Below are 13,119 nucleotides of genomic sequence, written 5' to 3'. Positions count from 1 at the left end.
AAAGCTGGCAAAATCGCTAAAAGTTGCCAAATCAACCGTTACAAATGTAATTAAAGTGTGGGAACGTTTGTCGACAGCCAGGAAGTCTGGATCGGGGGGAAATCGAAAACCGGAAGCCGCTGTGACGACAAAGAGAGTTGCCGGTAGTTTCAAGCGAAACCCTTACCTCTCTCTCCGAGATGCCGCAATAAAGCTGGGCGACTTACAAAAGGGTAGTGACTCCAAATCGCGATGATAAACAAAATACGACGGCCGAAGCGCGATCCCGGAGGCTGTACACGACGATGCTGACGAAGTTTGACTGCGTGGTAATGGACGACGAAACCTACGTCAAAGCCGACTACAAACAGCTTCCGGGACAGGAGTTTTATACGTCAAAAGGAAGAGGAAAGGTAGCAGATATTTTCAAGCACATGAAACTGTCAAAGCTCGCGAAGAAATATCTGGTTTGGCAAGCTAACTGTACCTGTGGCTTGAAAAGCAGCATTTTCATAGCTTCCGGGACTGTCAACCAAGAAATTTACGTGAAAGAGTGTTTGAACAAACAACTGCTGCCTTTCCTGAAGAAACACGGTTGTTCCGTACTGTTTTGGCTGGATTTGGCATCTTGCCATTACGGTAAAAAGGCCATGGAGTGGTACGCCGCCAACAACGTGCAGGTGGTTCCCAAGGACAAGATCCCTCCCAACACGCCAGAGCTCCGCCTAATTGAGAAATACTGGGCTATTGTCAAGCGGAACCTAAAGAAGACAGAAAAACCGCTAAGGACGAGCAGCAGTTCAAGGCAAACTGGCTTTCTGCGGCGAAGAAGGTGGACAAGGTGGCTGCACAAAATCTGATGGCAGGGTTAAGTCAATCTGGCCATTATGCAGTTAATTGTCCTGAAAGCAAGATTCTTCGAAGAATTCAGGAGGTTCGAATGGTAAGGCCCTGTGCGCGGGATGGCGGTGAGAGGTCGAGACGAATGATTCTTCGATTCGGCAGCGAGTTCCATATATGAAAAGTATTTATAAAACATAGTAAGCATTGAAATTGCATTTTTTTTTGTATGACGTTCTCAGGATAGCTAGATTCCTTAGGTATACTGATCGGTACAATACCGGTCAGGAAATAGCATCTATGTTTTGTTTGTAATATGTGTCTAGTTTTCTGTTCACTTGACACTGTAATTCATTTGATCGAAAACACCACTATCTGTATACGTACCTTAGGTAGGATAAGCATAACTCTCGCAACATGAATATTTTCTTCAAGAGAGTCTGAAATAAAAGTGTAGTAAGCCATTTTAGAACTATATAGAATAGATCAATAAGTTGAATTGAACGCACGGCATTTTACTTCGTCTTCAAATAAAGTATCAAAAAGTTCAACCAAGCGACTTACTTCTCAAGTTTACCCGAAATCGGGCTAACAAAGTGGTAGTAACAAGTGCAATCAAATGGCAAAGTGATTGAACATCACCAGGGTACACTGAAGTGCAAACGAAATCTTCCCCCAGAGCGGGCGATCAGCTGTCAAAAGAATAGGCGACTTACCTTGACATTCTTACGTACTCTTGACGTTGCGTACTCGTTTATTCTTGACACCATCAATGATCATATGAATAAAGCCAAAAGAGTCATAATTCAATCTCACCACGGCTGTTTGTTCCATTTGCGTACATCTTTTTATGACAATCATAACAACAAGCAAGGATATATGTACAACATTCCAGCCAAAATTTATGTATGTATATTTCGCAACAAACTTTGTTGAACATTCCATTTACATTATAGAATCATCGCATAAAACTTGAAAAACAGCATTTACGTACCAAAGTGGAGGGAATATACATATGTACATATTTTTAACTTCTGGCTTAAGCGATAAAAATTATACGAGAGCGCGAGATTTGCTCTCAATGTCTGCAAACCGTTGTCAGCTTCTCTCATTGGACCATTTTTCCAAATGATTTTTAGCAATCTGGCTGCACTACTTACCGCAGAGAGATCAACAAGGTTGCTTTCTCACTTGAATCCCGCGCGGCAGAACAAATTTGCAAACATGGCGAACTTTTTATCATATCCGATTTATACCGACTTTAAGTAACGATTTTTACGATCGTTTACTTATTTGGAAGGAATTGTGATTCGCAATAACCTTGCAAATCGAGCTATCATTTATAATGCGATTTTATGTTTGCTGGGATGAAAATATCTTCTTTATTTCAATATCGTTTATTGAATTTCACAAACATTTGTTGTATATAATTATTGTAATTGTTATTAATTTCTTATTTTGTAAATATATCTTATTTCTATTCTTCAAATTTATGGGTTTTTTTTAAGTTTGTAAGTTACTGCAAAGCATTTCGTTTGGGTTCCGCTTTATTTATTTTAATAACCGCATTTCTACTTTTTTTGTTTTTTTTTATGTATTCCCCTAGCAATGCCGGAAACTTTTGTTTGTTGGCTCGTGAGTCAACGATCCAATAAAAATAAACCAATATTTACTGGATGTGGTGATGATGGGTGGTAACAGATTCCTGTGTAAATACGTTCATTATTATATATTCCGAATAATAGTTGTTCTTTTTTTTAAATTTTATTGTTCAATCGTTTAGAAACCAAATGGCATATGCTTGAGTTTATTCATGTTATGGGAAGGAAGCTTCATAGTTATTGCAAAAAAAAAAAAACAATAAATTGTGTGGCGTCTGTCAGCTATGTTATGTACAATTCGCGCTTTTGTCATTCAATTTGTGGATATCGGCTCAAAGTTATGTAAAATTATAAATTCCAGAGCTGTCTAAAAAAAAATTTAAAATTCTCATTCCAACACTCAATACACTTTCAGCGTCATGTTGCCGCTATTGGTTCTACAGATTCCCAAGTACGTACACACTGACAGATGTCATCGGTTTATTTGTGTATTCGCTTAGCAATTTTCAATTGATCTAGGGACTCTGAAGCTTTCTTAGTTGAGAACCGTTTAAATATTTTTCTGGACTTTATTAACCACATTTTCTTTGCTAACCCTCCCCAAAACAATCTCAGTACTGGATGCTGAGCAAAACGGGCGAAATTCGTCGGGACGAGGCCTGCCTGGATTACGCCGGGCAGGAGGTCATCCTGTATCCGTGCCACGGTTCCAAGGGCAACCAGTACTGGAACTACTCGCAGTCCTCCCGGCTGCTTCGCCACGGTTCCTCGGACAAGTGTCTGGCCATCAACGACACCAAGCAGAAGCTGATGATGGTCGAGTGCAATTCGGCCGTCGAGGCGCAGAAGTGGAATTTCCAGAACTACGATCCTAGCAAGCTGTGAATCAGTCGGCGGTGAACGGAGCGAGCGAGAGCGAGAGATGAAAGAATGACTGCGAAAATAGCCAATCATAATACTACAACACAAGAAAATGTGAGAGAGAAGTACTATATTACAAAATGAGTAATAGATGGATACGTGAGTAGCATCTTAAAAAAAAAACAAAAACAAAATGGCAATAGGGGCCGTTTCCTAAAAAAGTTAAGAGAAAAAAAATGGAACAGTCTTAAGCGATACAAGAGTAGTAGAATGAAAAAAAAAACTGTAGTTAGAGGAATGATTTTAATGTGATTTTATGGTTTAAATTATTATTTAATGCAAAAAAAAAAACATATCGTCGAATCGGATTTTCCCGAACGATGAAACTGAGGCGAGATGAAAAGAATATGTAATTGTAGCAATTACATTGAAACAAAACGCATGAGAAAAAACACAAAAAATCTAAGAAAAAAAAAGTAACAATTCCATTTATATATTCCAATCATCTGTCTTAAGGAATGTGTTATAGTGAGTACGAAAACTGCCATATCTTTCCGAGAGAAAAGCATGAAAAAAATGAAACAACACAAAAACAAACAAAAAAAAAACAACCAAACAATGACGGACGTTAACGTTTTACCTTCTTACTTGTGTACATTCGAAAAAGACTGGGATTAATCACACTCTTCCCGTAGTAGAACAAAAAAAAAACAAACTTGTGTTAAAATTGTCCTAACCAGCCGTCTGATTCTGAGTAGACAAACAAGATTTCAAACCAACCGAGACTTACTACTTACTTTAAACTGGGTAGACTTACTTAAAAACTTGATTTTAAGGGAAACAATTGGAGAAAGATACTGATTCGACTGCGGAAACTGTCGGTGGATTACGGGGCATCGTAAATGAAGAGTTAAAGATTGTTGCTTATCCAAAAATATAGAGCATTAACTGAACAGTTCCGGAGAAAAAAAAGGCTCACAGAGTTCGAATAATTGATTCAATTTCAAATTCAAATACCTAATGATTCTTGATTGGTCATCACTGTGGAGATGAGATAAAGAATGTACAGAATAAAATTTAAAGTTGTAAAAGAAAATAAAACAACTATGTGGCAACACTGAAATAGATGCTTCAAAATGTAAACAAAAACACAAATCAGTTAATGGTATAATTTTGTGAGTGGCGGACTTTTTCAAGCGAGATTCTAAATTATTGTGAGATTCAAGACAATAGCTTAGTTGGTACGATGAACGTAGATATTTTAGGTTGCAGCTTAGTTTGATTTGGAAGGATGCCAATTCCGGTAAATAAGACGGACTGAAGAAGCGCAGATTAGAAAGTTTGCTGCATTGCCTGCTTTGAAAAGATGCCAATTCAGGTAAATAAGACGTACAGAAGAGGCGTAAATTGGAAAGCTCCTGCTTTGTTTGATTTAGACGGACTGAAGAAGCGAAGATTAGGAAGTCTGGTGCTTTGTCTGTTTTGAAAGGATGCCAATAAATAAGGCAGACTGGATGCCGATAAATAAGACGGAGTCAAAAGGCGCAAATTAGAAAGGCTCCTGCTTCGTTTGATTCAGACGGATTGAAGAAGCGCAGATTAGGAAGTCTACTGCTTTGTCAGTTTTGAGATGATTCCAGTTCTGCTAAATAAGACGGACTGAAAAGCGCAAATTATAAGGCTTCTGCTTTGAATGATTCAGACGGACTGAAGAAACGCGGATAAGGAAGTCTGCTACATTACCTGTTTTGAGAAGATGCCAATTCCGGTAAATAAGACAGACTGAAGAAGTGCAGATTAGAAAGTCGGTTGCTTTATCAGTTTTTCAAGGATGCCCTGTCTTGAAAAAGACGGACTGAAGAAGCGCAGATAAGAAAGTTTGCTGCATTTCCTGTTTTGAAAGGATGCCGATTCCGGTAAATAAGACGGACTGATAAAGCGCAGATTAGAAAGTCTGCTGCTTTGTCAGTTTTGAGATGATGCCAATTCCGGTAAATAAGACGGACTGAAGAGGCGCAAATTGGGAAGGCTCCTGCTTTGTTTGATTTAGACGGACTGAAGAAGCGCAAACTAGGAAGTCTGTTGCTTCGTCAGTTTTGAAAGGATCACAGGTCCGGTAAATAAGACGGATTGAAAAAGGGCACATTAGGAAGTTTGCTGCTTTGTCAGATTTGAAAGGATGCCAAATCCAGTAAATAAGACGGACTGAAGGCGAAAATTTGGAAGGCTCCTGCTTTTTTTTATTTCGACGGATTGAAGAAGCGCAGATTAGGAAAACTTCTGCATTGCCTGTTTCGAAAGGATGCCGATTCCGGTAAATAAGACGGACTGAAGAATCGCAGATATGGAAGTCTGATACTTGCCTGTTTTGAAAAGATGACAGTTCCGGCAAATTAGCCGGCTTCAAGAAGCGCAGATTTGAAAGTCTCCTGTTTTGTCAGTTTTTAAAGGATTCCAATTCCGGTGAATAAGACGGACTGAAGAGGTGCAAATTGGAAAGGCTTCTGCTTTGTATGATTCAGACGAATTGAAGAAGCGCAGAATAGGAAGTCTGCTGCTTTGTCAGTTTTGAAAGATGCCAGTTCCGGTAAATAAGACAGACTCAAGAAGCATAGATTAGAAAGTCTGCTGCTTTTTATGATTTAGACGGACTGAAGAAGCGCAGATTCGAAAGTCTGCTGCTTTGTCAGTTTTGAAAGGATACCAATTCCAGTAAATAAGACAAACTGAAGAGGCGCAAATTAGAAAGTCTTCTGCTTCTTCTGTTCCGCTGAAGAAGACGGACTGCAAAGGCGCAAATTGGAAAGGCTCCTACTTTGTTTGATTTAGAAGGACTGTAGAAGTGCAGATTAGGAAGTCTTCTGCATTGCTTGTTTTGAAATGATGCCATTTTCGATCAATAAGACGGACTGAAGGGCGCAGATTGGAAAGGTTTTTAACGGACTGAAGAAGCGCAGATAAGGAAGTCTTCTGTATTGCCTGTTTTAAAAGGATGCCAGTTCCGGTAAATAAGACGGACTGGAGAGGCGCAGATTGGAAAGTCTGCTGCTTTGTCTTGAGATGATGCCAGTTCCTGTATAAAAGATGAACTGAAGAGGAGCAAATTGGAAAGGCTTTTTTTAATTGATACGGACTGAAGAAGTGTAGATTAAGAAGTCTGCTTCATTGTCAATTTTGAAAGAATGACAATTCCGGTAAAAAAAGGACTGACGAAGCGCAGATTAGAAAGTCTGCTGCTTTTTCATTTTTGAAAGGATGCCAATTCCGGTAAATAAGACGGACTGAAGAGGCGCAAATTGGAAGTGCTCCTGCTTTGTTTGATTTAGACAAACTAAAGAAGCGCAGATTTGGAAGTCTGCTGCATTGCCTGTTTTGAAAGCATGCCAATTCCGGTGAATAAGACGGACCGAAGTGGAGCAAATTGGAAAGGCTGGTGAACAAAACGGACTGAAAAGCGCAGATTTGAAAAGAGGCTTGTTTTTAAAATGATTCCAGTTCCGGTAAATTTTTGTTATGAATTATTTTTTTATTTTAAAATTATAGTTTATTTAGAAAAAAAACTCTCAGTAGGTGCAGATATTTTAGAAAAGAGTTATGTTTGGCTACCATGAAAAAAGTATAAATTTTAACCGATAAATAAAGTTATCAAAATTACTTACTTCTTAAAGTGGATGAACTGTTGCTTACTAAAATTCAAGATGATTCGCTTGGAACTCTACCTCTACATTCAAAACTGGAATTCTGGTTCTGATTCTGTTAGACGGAATAAAAAAAACTCGTTCAAATCTGCATTTCAAGAGTTTGAAATGGAATTGGTTTTTTTTTTTAATTAATCATAAGAATTTCATCATTTTATTCCAAACTTGAAAAATGTTTAGAATTCAAATATTTTATGTCCCACTTTTTTAAGAGGTGGTTACTTGGAAAGGAAATCTTTTTTGAAATCCGATTTCCGGAACCATAAACTGGTCTGAAATGAACGAAAAATAAGAAAAAAATAGCGATTTGATTTTACTTGAATCTTTAAATACATTCCTGAAAAGCTGTTAACTCAAGCTTAAGAATGATGAAGAAACTTGCTCATGTTTGTAAAAGTTTGAAATACAAGTTTTTTTTGATCAATTTATGCCTATTTTCTTTTCCAAGTTTCTAACAATTTGGCAGTAGGCGATGAGAGCTTTTGTTTTGAATTCTATTGGCACTGTTACCAGTGCCTCCTTTGATCTAAATTTTACATGATTTGAACTTTTACTAAAAATCTGATAAAATTTAGTTCTAGTAAAAACCTCTACTTTGATGGACTCAATAGACTTGAATATGACTCTTTTTAGAAAAAAAAAGACCAAAAAAATCTTCATGTTATTTGTTTTACGCGCTTGTGTTTCAGAAAACTAACACAATTAAAAATTTCCTTTCTACTGTCACAAAGATTTGATAAAAATCTCCAAGAACTGTTCCATGCTTGATAACTTTCATCACTTGGAAATTTTCAAACAGTGTCTTTTGTTTGAAAACTCTTGGTTCTACTTGTTCAAAAACTTCGTGACAAAAAAAAACATTCATAAGTTTTGACGTCTTAAGTCTTATCCGGTAAAATAAGTTTGACTTTTAGATAAGTATAAACATGTCAACATTGATTTTAATTCAATTTAAAGAAAAAGTTTACCAAAACAGTTAACTCTTCTTTTTCGATGCGACTCAAAATCTTCGAACAAAAAGCAGTCAAATCAATCTAATGTAAATCCGTAGCATTATGTTTGAAAACCATGAAACGCAACTCACTGAACTCAATCTATTGTGTATGGGTATTTAGTATTCGATAATTGCGAACCAAACTCCCTCGTGCATTAGACGAAGATTTACGAGAGATTTCCATTGAACTTGATAGACTCTTTATCGGTCCCAAATCAATCCACACAACAGGAACATTCCAGAAACTACGTACTATTTACTAGCAATTATTTAGCAACATCACACGGACAGAAATAGGTATTATTGAAACATATCACTAGACAAGGACGTGTGGAAAAATAGAACAGTAATTTCCACGACCCCACTTTAGAATTTTCAATAGCGATTATCGAAGGAGGCTTAATTTTCCTCCATTTTGTTTTCCTCACTCAACGATTTATTCCAATTTTTACAAACAAACAAACACAGCAACAATATATCAGACATATCTTGAAAGTTATCGACCGTAAAACGAGTAACTCTTCCCTCAATTAGTTGTTTTTTTTAAACGATCTACCGTTAGTAGAAACTAATTATAGAAAAAAAAAACATATACTTAAAGAAGATAAACTTTACTATGAGAGACTATTGAACTGTTTATGTATTATCGCTTACTTCTATACATACTTACACTAGATATGTACTTCATATCAAAGTTAGGATGAATCGATTACGAGACAAGGTTGAATTTCGATTACCTACACACTTATCGTTTTTTGTACGCCCTAGTTTTGTTTTCGTTTTAATCGATTTAAGAGATATGAATGCTGAAAGCTGAAAGTTCAACTAACTTTAGCGATAGAAGTTGTTTTTCTTTTCCGCGAGATTTTTTTCTTCTTTTGTTTGTGAATGAGACACTTTTTCGAGGATGAATGTTGTGAATCCAATCTTATAGTAGGAATGAAGGTTTAAGTATAACAAATGAAAACAGCAAAGCGTCAAAGCATGATTGAGCGTGTTTCTACATGTGCCTTGTAAATTATTATCACACAACTAAGCGCGATTCTATGTGAATAGACATATTAAATATGAAACAAGAAAATATCAATTGAAACAAAAACAAACAAAAAATGAAGTTTAAATTCAAACAAAAAAAAAAACAATGTTACTTCTAAGTGAAAACGGAAACTCAACCGTGGTCTCTTCGAAAGTGTAATAAAAGTTATACAATTGCTCCTGATTCAACAAAACAATCAACAAACAAACAAAATCGATTAGACAGAACTTTCTTTTTTCAAATGAAATATATATCTCTTACTTCAATGATTTATCACAAGGGTCGAGAAACTCCCCAAATATCAATCCAACAATTGTAAATACACGGACATATCTTTTTTTTAGTTCTGTAATGAAATCTGAAATGTAATGAAAATCTGAAACGAAGACATATTTGAAACAAAATAGATCAACAAACAACTAGGAATCGTTCGCTGCAATAATAATAAATAAACGATAACATTATGAATGGGATTAACAAAAAAAAAATGAGAAGTCGGTATGTGAATTCTTGTAACAAAGCAAAAATGAGATGCAACAAAAAAAAAAAACTAAAACAAAACACAAATGCAATTTAGATCGATAGTGATGAGATACAAATATTGATAATAAATATTATGTAAAAATAAATTATGTGTGTATTTTTTTCTGATTAATTGTTGACATCCTTTAAAATACTCTAGATATTCAATTTGGCGCTCAACCCTTCAAAGCTGTTCGGGTCAATATGATCCGAAGAGCATATTCAAAACATCTTAATGGTCATTCCATTATACTGAAGAAATGAGATTTATTAGAGCTCAAGTATGTTCTGTTAATATAACAATCAAATGAAAGAAAAAAATCTAAAATTTGAGTTTAGAAAATTGGTTAATTGAGAAATCAGATAAGGTACACCGGGGTAAGTGAGGACGCGGGGTAAGTGGGGACGATGGCTATTAATACAATACTATGAACTATTTTTTTCAAAATTTTGATGCAACATGTTCAATTTACTTGTAATCCATCCAATAGCTGTGAAAATATACGATTCCGACAGTAACGGATTTGTACAGCGCGTCTTTTTGGGAATTTTCTATTTTCAACTACGATGTCGAATGTATTTGCATCTTTTTCAATAGCAAATTTCTCGTAAACTAGCTGCCTCTTGACGAAAAACTCTACATTGCAACAATCCTTACATTCGAAACAATCAATTAGGAAAAGAAACGACGTTTAAAAATGAAGAAAAAAGAGTTGATATACAAAAATTTAAAATTTTGTCTCTAAACCATACCTGGGGTACGTGGGGACGCTTTATACATATTTGATGTTTATACATTTTTTTCAATTTTCTCTCCTTCATCCAATACAATTTAGCTATTTTAACATTCGAATCATGAAAAGTTGGGAAAAGTTCTTGTTTGTTCTGGAATAAGTGTATATTTTCGATAAAATCGGATCTCGTGTATTTCAACATCAATTACATACAATAATCATTGAAAGATCCTTTACTAATAGCACCATGAACTTTTTTCAAAATTTTGGGCGGTTCGAGTAATGAAGTAACGTATTCAGGCAAGAAAACATAAATTTGTTGAAAATTTCCTGAGAAATCAAAGGAAAAATTCACCGTCCCCACATACCCCATAAAGCGAGGTAAGTGAAGACACCAGCTGTCCATAACAATTTGCGTGATAACTTTTCTTGCTTTGCGTCTATCAAGGTCATCTCTACTCTCTACAACATATTCTGCATAATATTGAACGCGATTTTATCAAAATTGATACTGCTGATTTTTTAATGAATTTTCAAAGTTGAACTATTCGAAAAACCGTCCCCACTTACCCCGGTGTACCTTACATCAAAGCATCGACAAAATTAGATGTATTTGTTTCAAGTACAGTTTCAAGTTTTTTTTCTACCGGAAAATCCGGCACTGAGGTCCAAATTTTCAACGTATTCTTGACAATTTCTAAAAACAAAGAAACACTTAAATAATGCAAAGTTGTCAAAAAAATATAAGCATCTTGAAAATAAAATTAATTTTCGGAGCTTTTCCATTCGGAATCAACTATAGTATACCTGATATAACTAATTTATTTAATTTGGAAACATTGAAAAACTAGAATAAATTACCCACACAATGAATCTGAAATCCTCAAAATTAGCCAACATTTGCCGCCACGAGAACGACAACAAACTACAAGTCAAGTTCGCTCGAAACGGATTTTTTGCGAACAGCTTTGGAGGGTTAATCATCCAACTTATTATGCTTTTTGAATTTGCCAGTTCAGTTGCATTGATTGAAATTATATTATATTCTTGATAGAAACTGAGAAGAGTTCAATTCCTTATTCTAGTTTGAAGGAAAAATAGATATGAAATATTTAATGATGTTTCCTTTCTTTATAAAACTGAAATTTTAATGGTGAAAACAAGGTAAACAACTAAGGGAAAACATTCTACTAATACTTTATTTTCAATACTGGCTATATGCTAATTTTCAACTTGATTTTAGAAAAAATAAGATCCATGCCATTGCAAGCCGAAAAGGTTCGAAAACATCTAAGCACCATGCGTCTCCATCTAAAGCAATGGTAGTTTTATGTTTGCATAGCAAAGGGTTCTATGCGATGTTGTGTTCAACCTTTTTTCAAAGCTTGCTTTGGGATATAATGTGTGCAATTCGGAGGAGTATAAATTCATTTCTGTGGGTCCTAAATTCTCAGTGGTATTGTTTAAATTATTTGAATATATACTTCTAAAAATGATTAGAAAATATGCTTGATAGTTCCTAATACATACATAAAAAACGTAGTGAATGGTATAGCAAAAGAAATTATAGCCACTTAATGTAGGTAGGTTATGAAGTTTGAACTCTCAAATGATCTTTTGATTTCCGATTTGATATGTAGGAAGTAGGACAACTGCAAATTCAGTTACTTAAATAGTTACTAGCTTAACCCTGTGTGCGTTGCAACACATTCATTTATTAAATTTTTAAATATCATATTGTAGATAAAGATTTCTCTAATAGACCTCTTGGCTCTCCTTAGACTGTGAAAAATTAGTTATGCATTATGTAACACGTGAGAAATGTGTTATGATTTCAAACTTTCTTTGCCAGAAATTAAGTCTGAATCCAGAAAAATAATTTAAGCGTATAATTGTTTATCTTCATAAGTTCAATCATTTCAAATATGGTTACTTTTATTCATAGTATGTCCCCAAACAAAAAAAGAATAAACAATAAAACCCAAATTTGACACGCATGAAAAAATTGCCTCGAATTATTCATTTTTAATTCGTTTTAAATTTAATTGTTTCAAATTTTCATTAAAAATTCTATACTACCGATTTAAAATTGTATAGCCTCAAAAGCCTGGCCTGAGTTTTAAGTTCACTATCTAAAAAAATGTTCATTTTTTCAATTTAATTTCCACAACAAATTTATCTTCGAAACACAACAAATGATCGGACTTCAACGAAACCTAATCGAGTGGCTTGAGAAAATATAAACACATTGGAATGTGAATCTTTTGTAGCTCATATGTCAAACCTTTATTGGATTTTTTAATGGATTTGAAATTACTAATTCTTGTTCTTTCACATTATAAATTTGATCTTAAGTTGAGATTATATTAATTTTAATCTGAATTGACATTTCGGCAAACTTATAGTTGGACATTTCAAAGCTAGAGCGCTTTGGGTAGAAGAAACGAATAGATGTTAAAAGAATATGAGCTAGAGCAGGGGTGGCTGTCTTTTTGTGGCCCGCGAAGCTTTTTCCAAAATGTAAATGTGATCTTAGCTCTATTTAAGAAAGAGTTGAGATTTTTCTTTGCTTCTGTACCATTTGGAGATAAAATTTATCCAAATCTGTACCAATCATTCAAGAATTCGAATTAAAAGAAGGAAAAACCTGTACAGTAATACCTCGATATAAAGCATCCAAATTTTTTTTTTTCGTTGCTTTATATCGAAGTTACGTTATATCGAAACACTACTTAAAATGGTCTTTTGGAGCATCGATAGTGATCGTAAATATGAATAAGTTGATTCTAAATTAAGTTTGTACGGATTTAAGAAACGTTAAAAATAATAATATTTTTGTCACAAACTCAACAAT

General features: G+C 34.9%; 1 protein-coding gene across 4 annotated transcripts in view; it reads left to right on the top strand.

Moving 5' to 3' along the window:
• LOC129743854 (putative polypeptide N-acetylgalactosaminyltransferase 9) overlaps positions 1-9,638 on the top strand; it is a 207,745-nt gene extending 198,107 nt beyond the window's left edge. For 2 of the 4 annotated variants that reach the window (XM_055736060.1, XM_055736059.1), the window contains exons 11-12: positions 2,836-2,871; positions 3,036-9,638. In XM_055736060.1, the coding sequence (XP_055592035.1) occupies positions 2,836-2,871; positions 3,036-3,305 (306 nt within the window). In that variant the 3' untranslated portion in view covers positions 3,306-9,638. The remainder of the gene's footprint in view (positions 1-2,835; positions 2,872-3,035) is intronic. The other 2 variants (XM_055736063.1, XM_055736062.1) reach the window with 1 other exon arrangement.
• Positions 9,639-13,119: the final 3,481 nt, after the last annotated feature.

Source organism: Uranotaenia lowii, chromosome 2, assembly GCF_029784155.1.
Source record: "Uranotaenia lowii strain MFRU-FL chromosome 2, ASM2978415v1, whole genome shotgun sequence".
Lineage (NCBI taxonomy): Eukaryota > Metazoa > Arthropoda > Insecta > Diptera > Culicidae > Uranotaenia > Uranotaenia lowii.
Note: the sequence above shows the minus strand (reverse complement) of the source record. Positions and strands in the feature narration are given on the sequence as shown.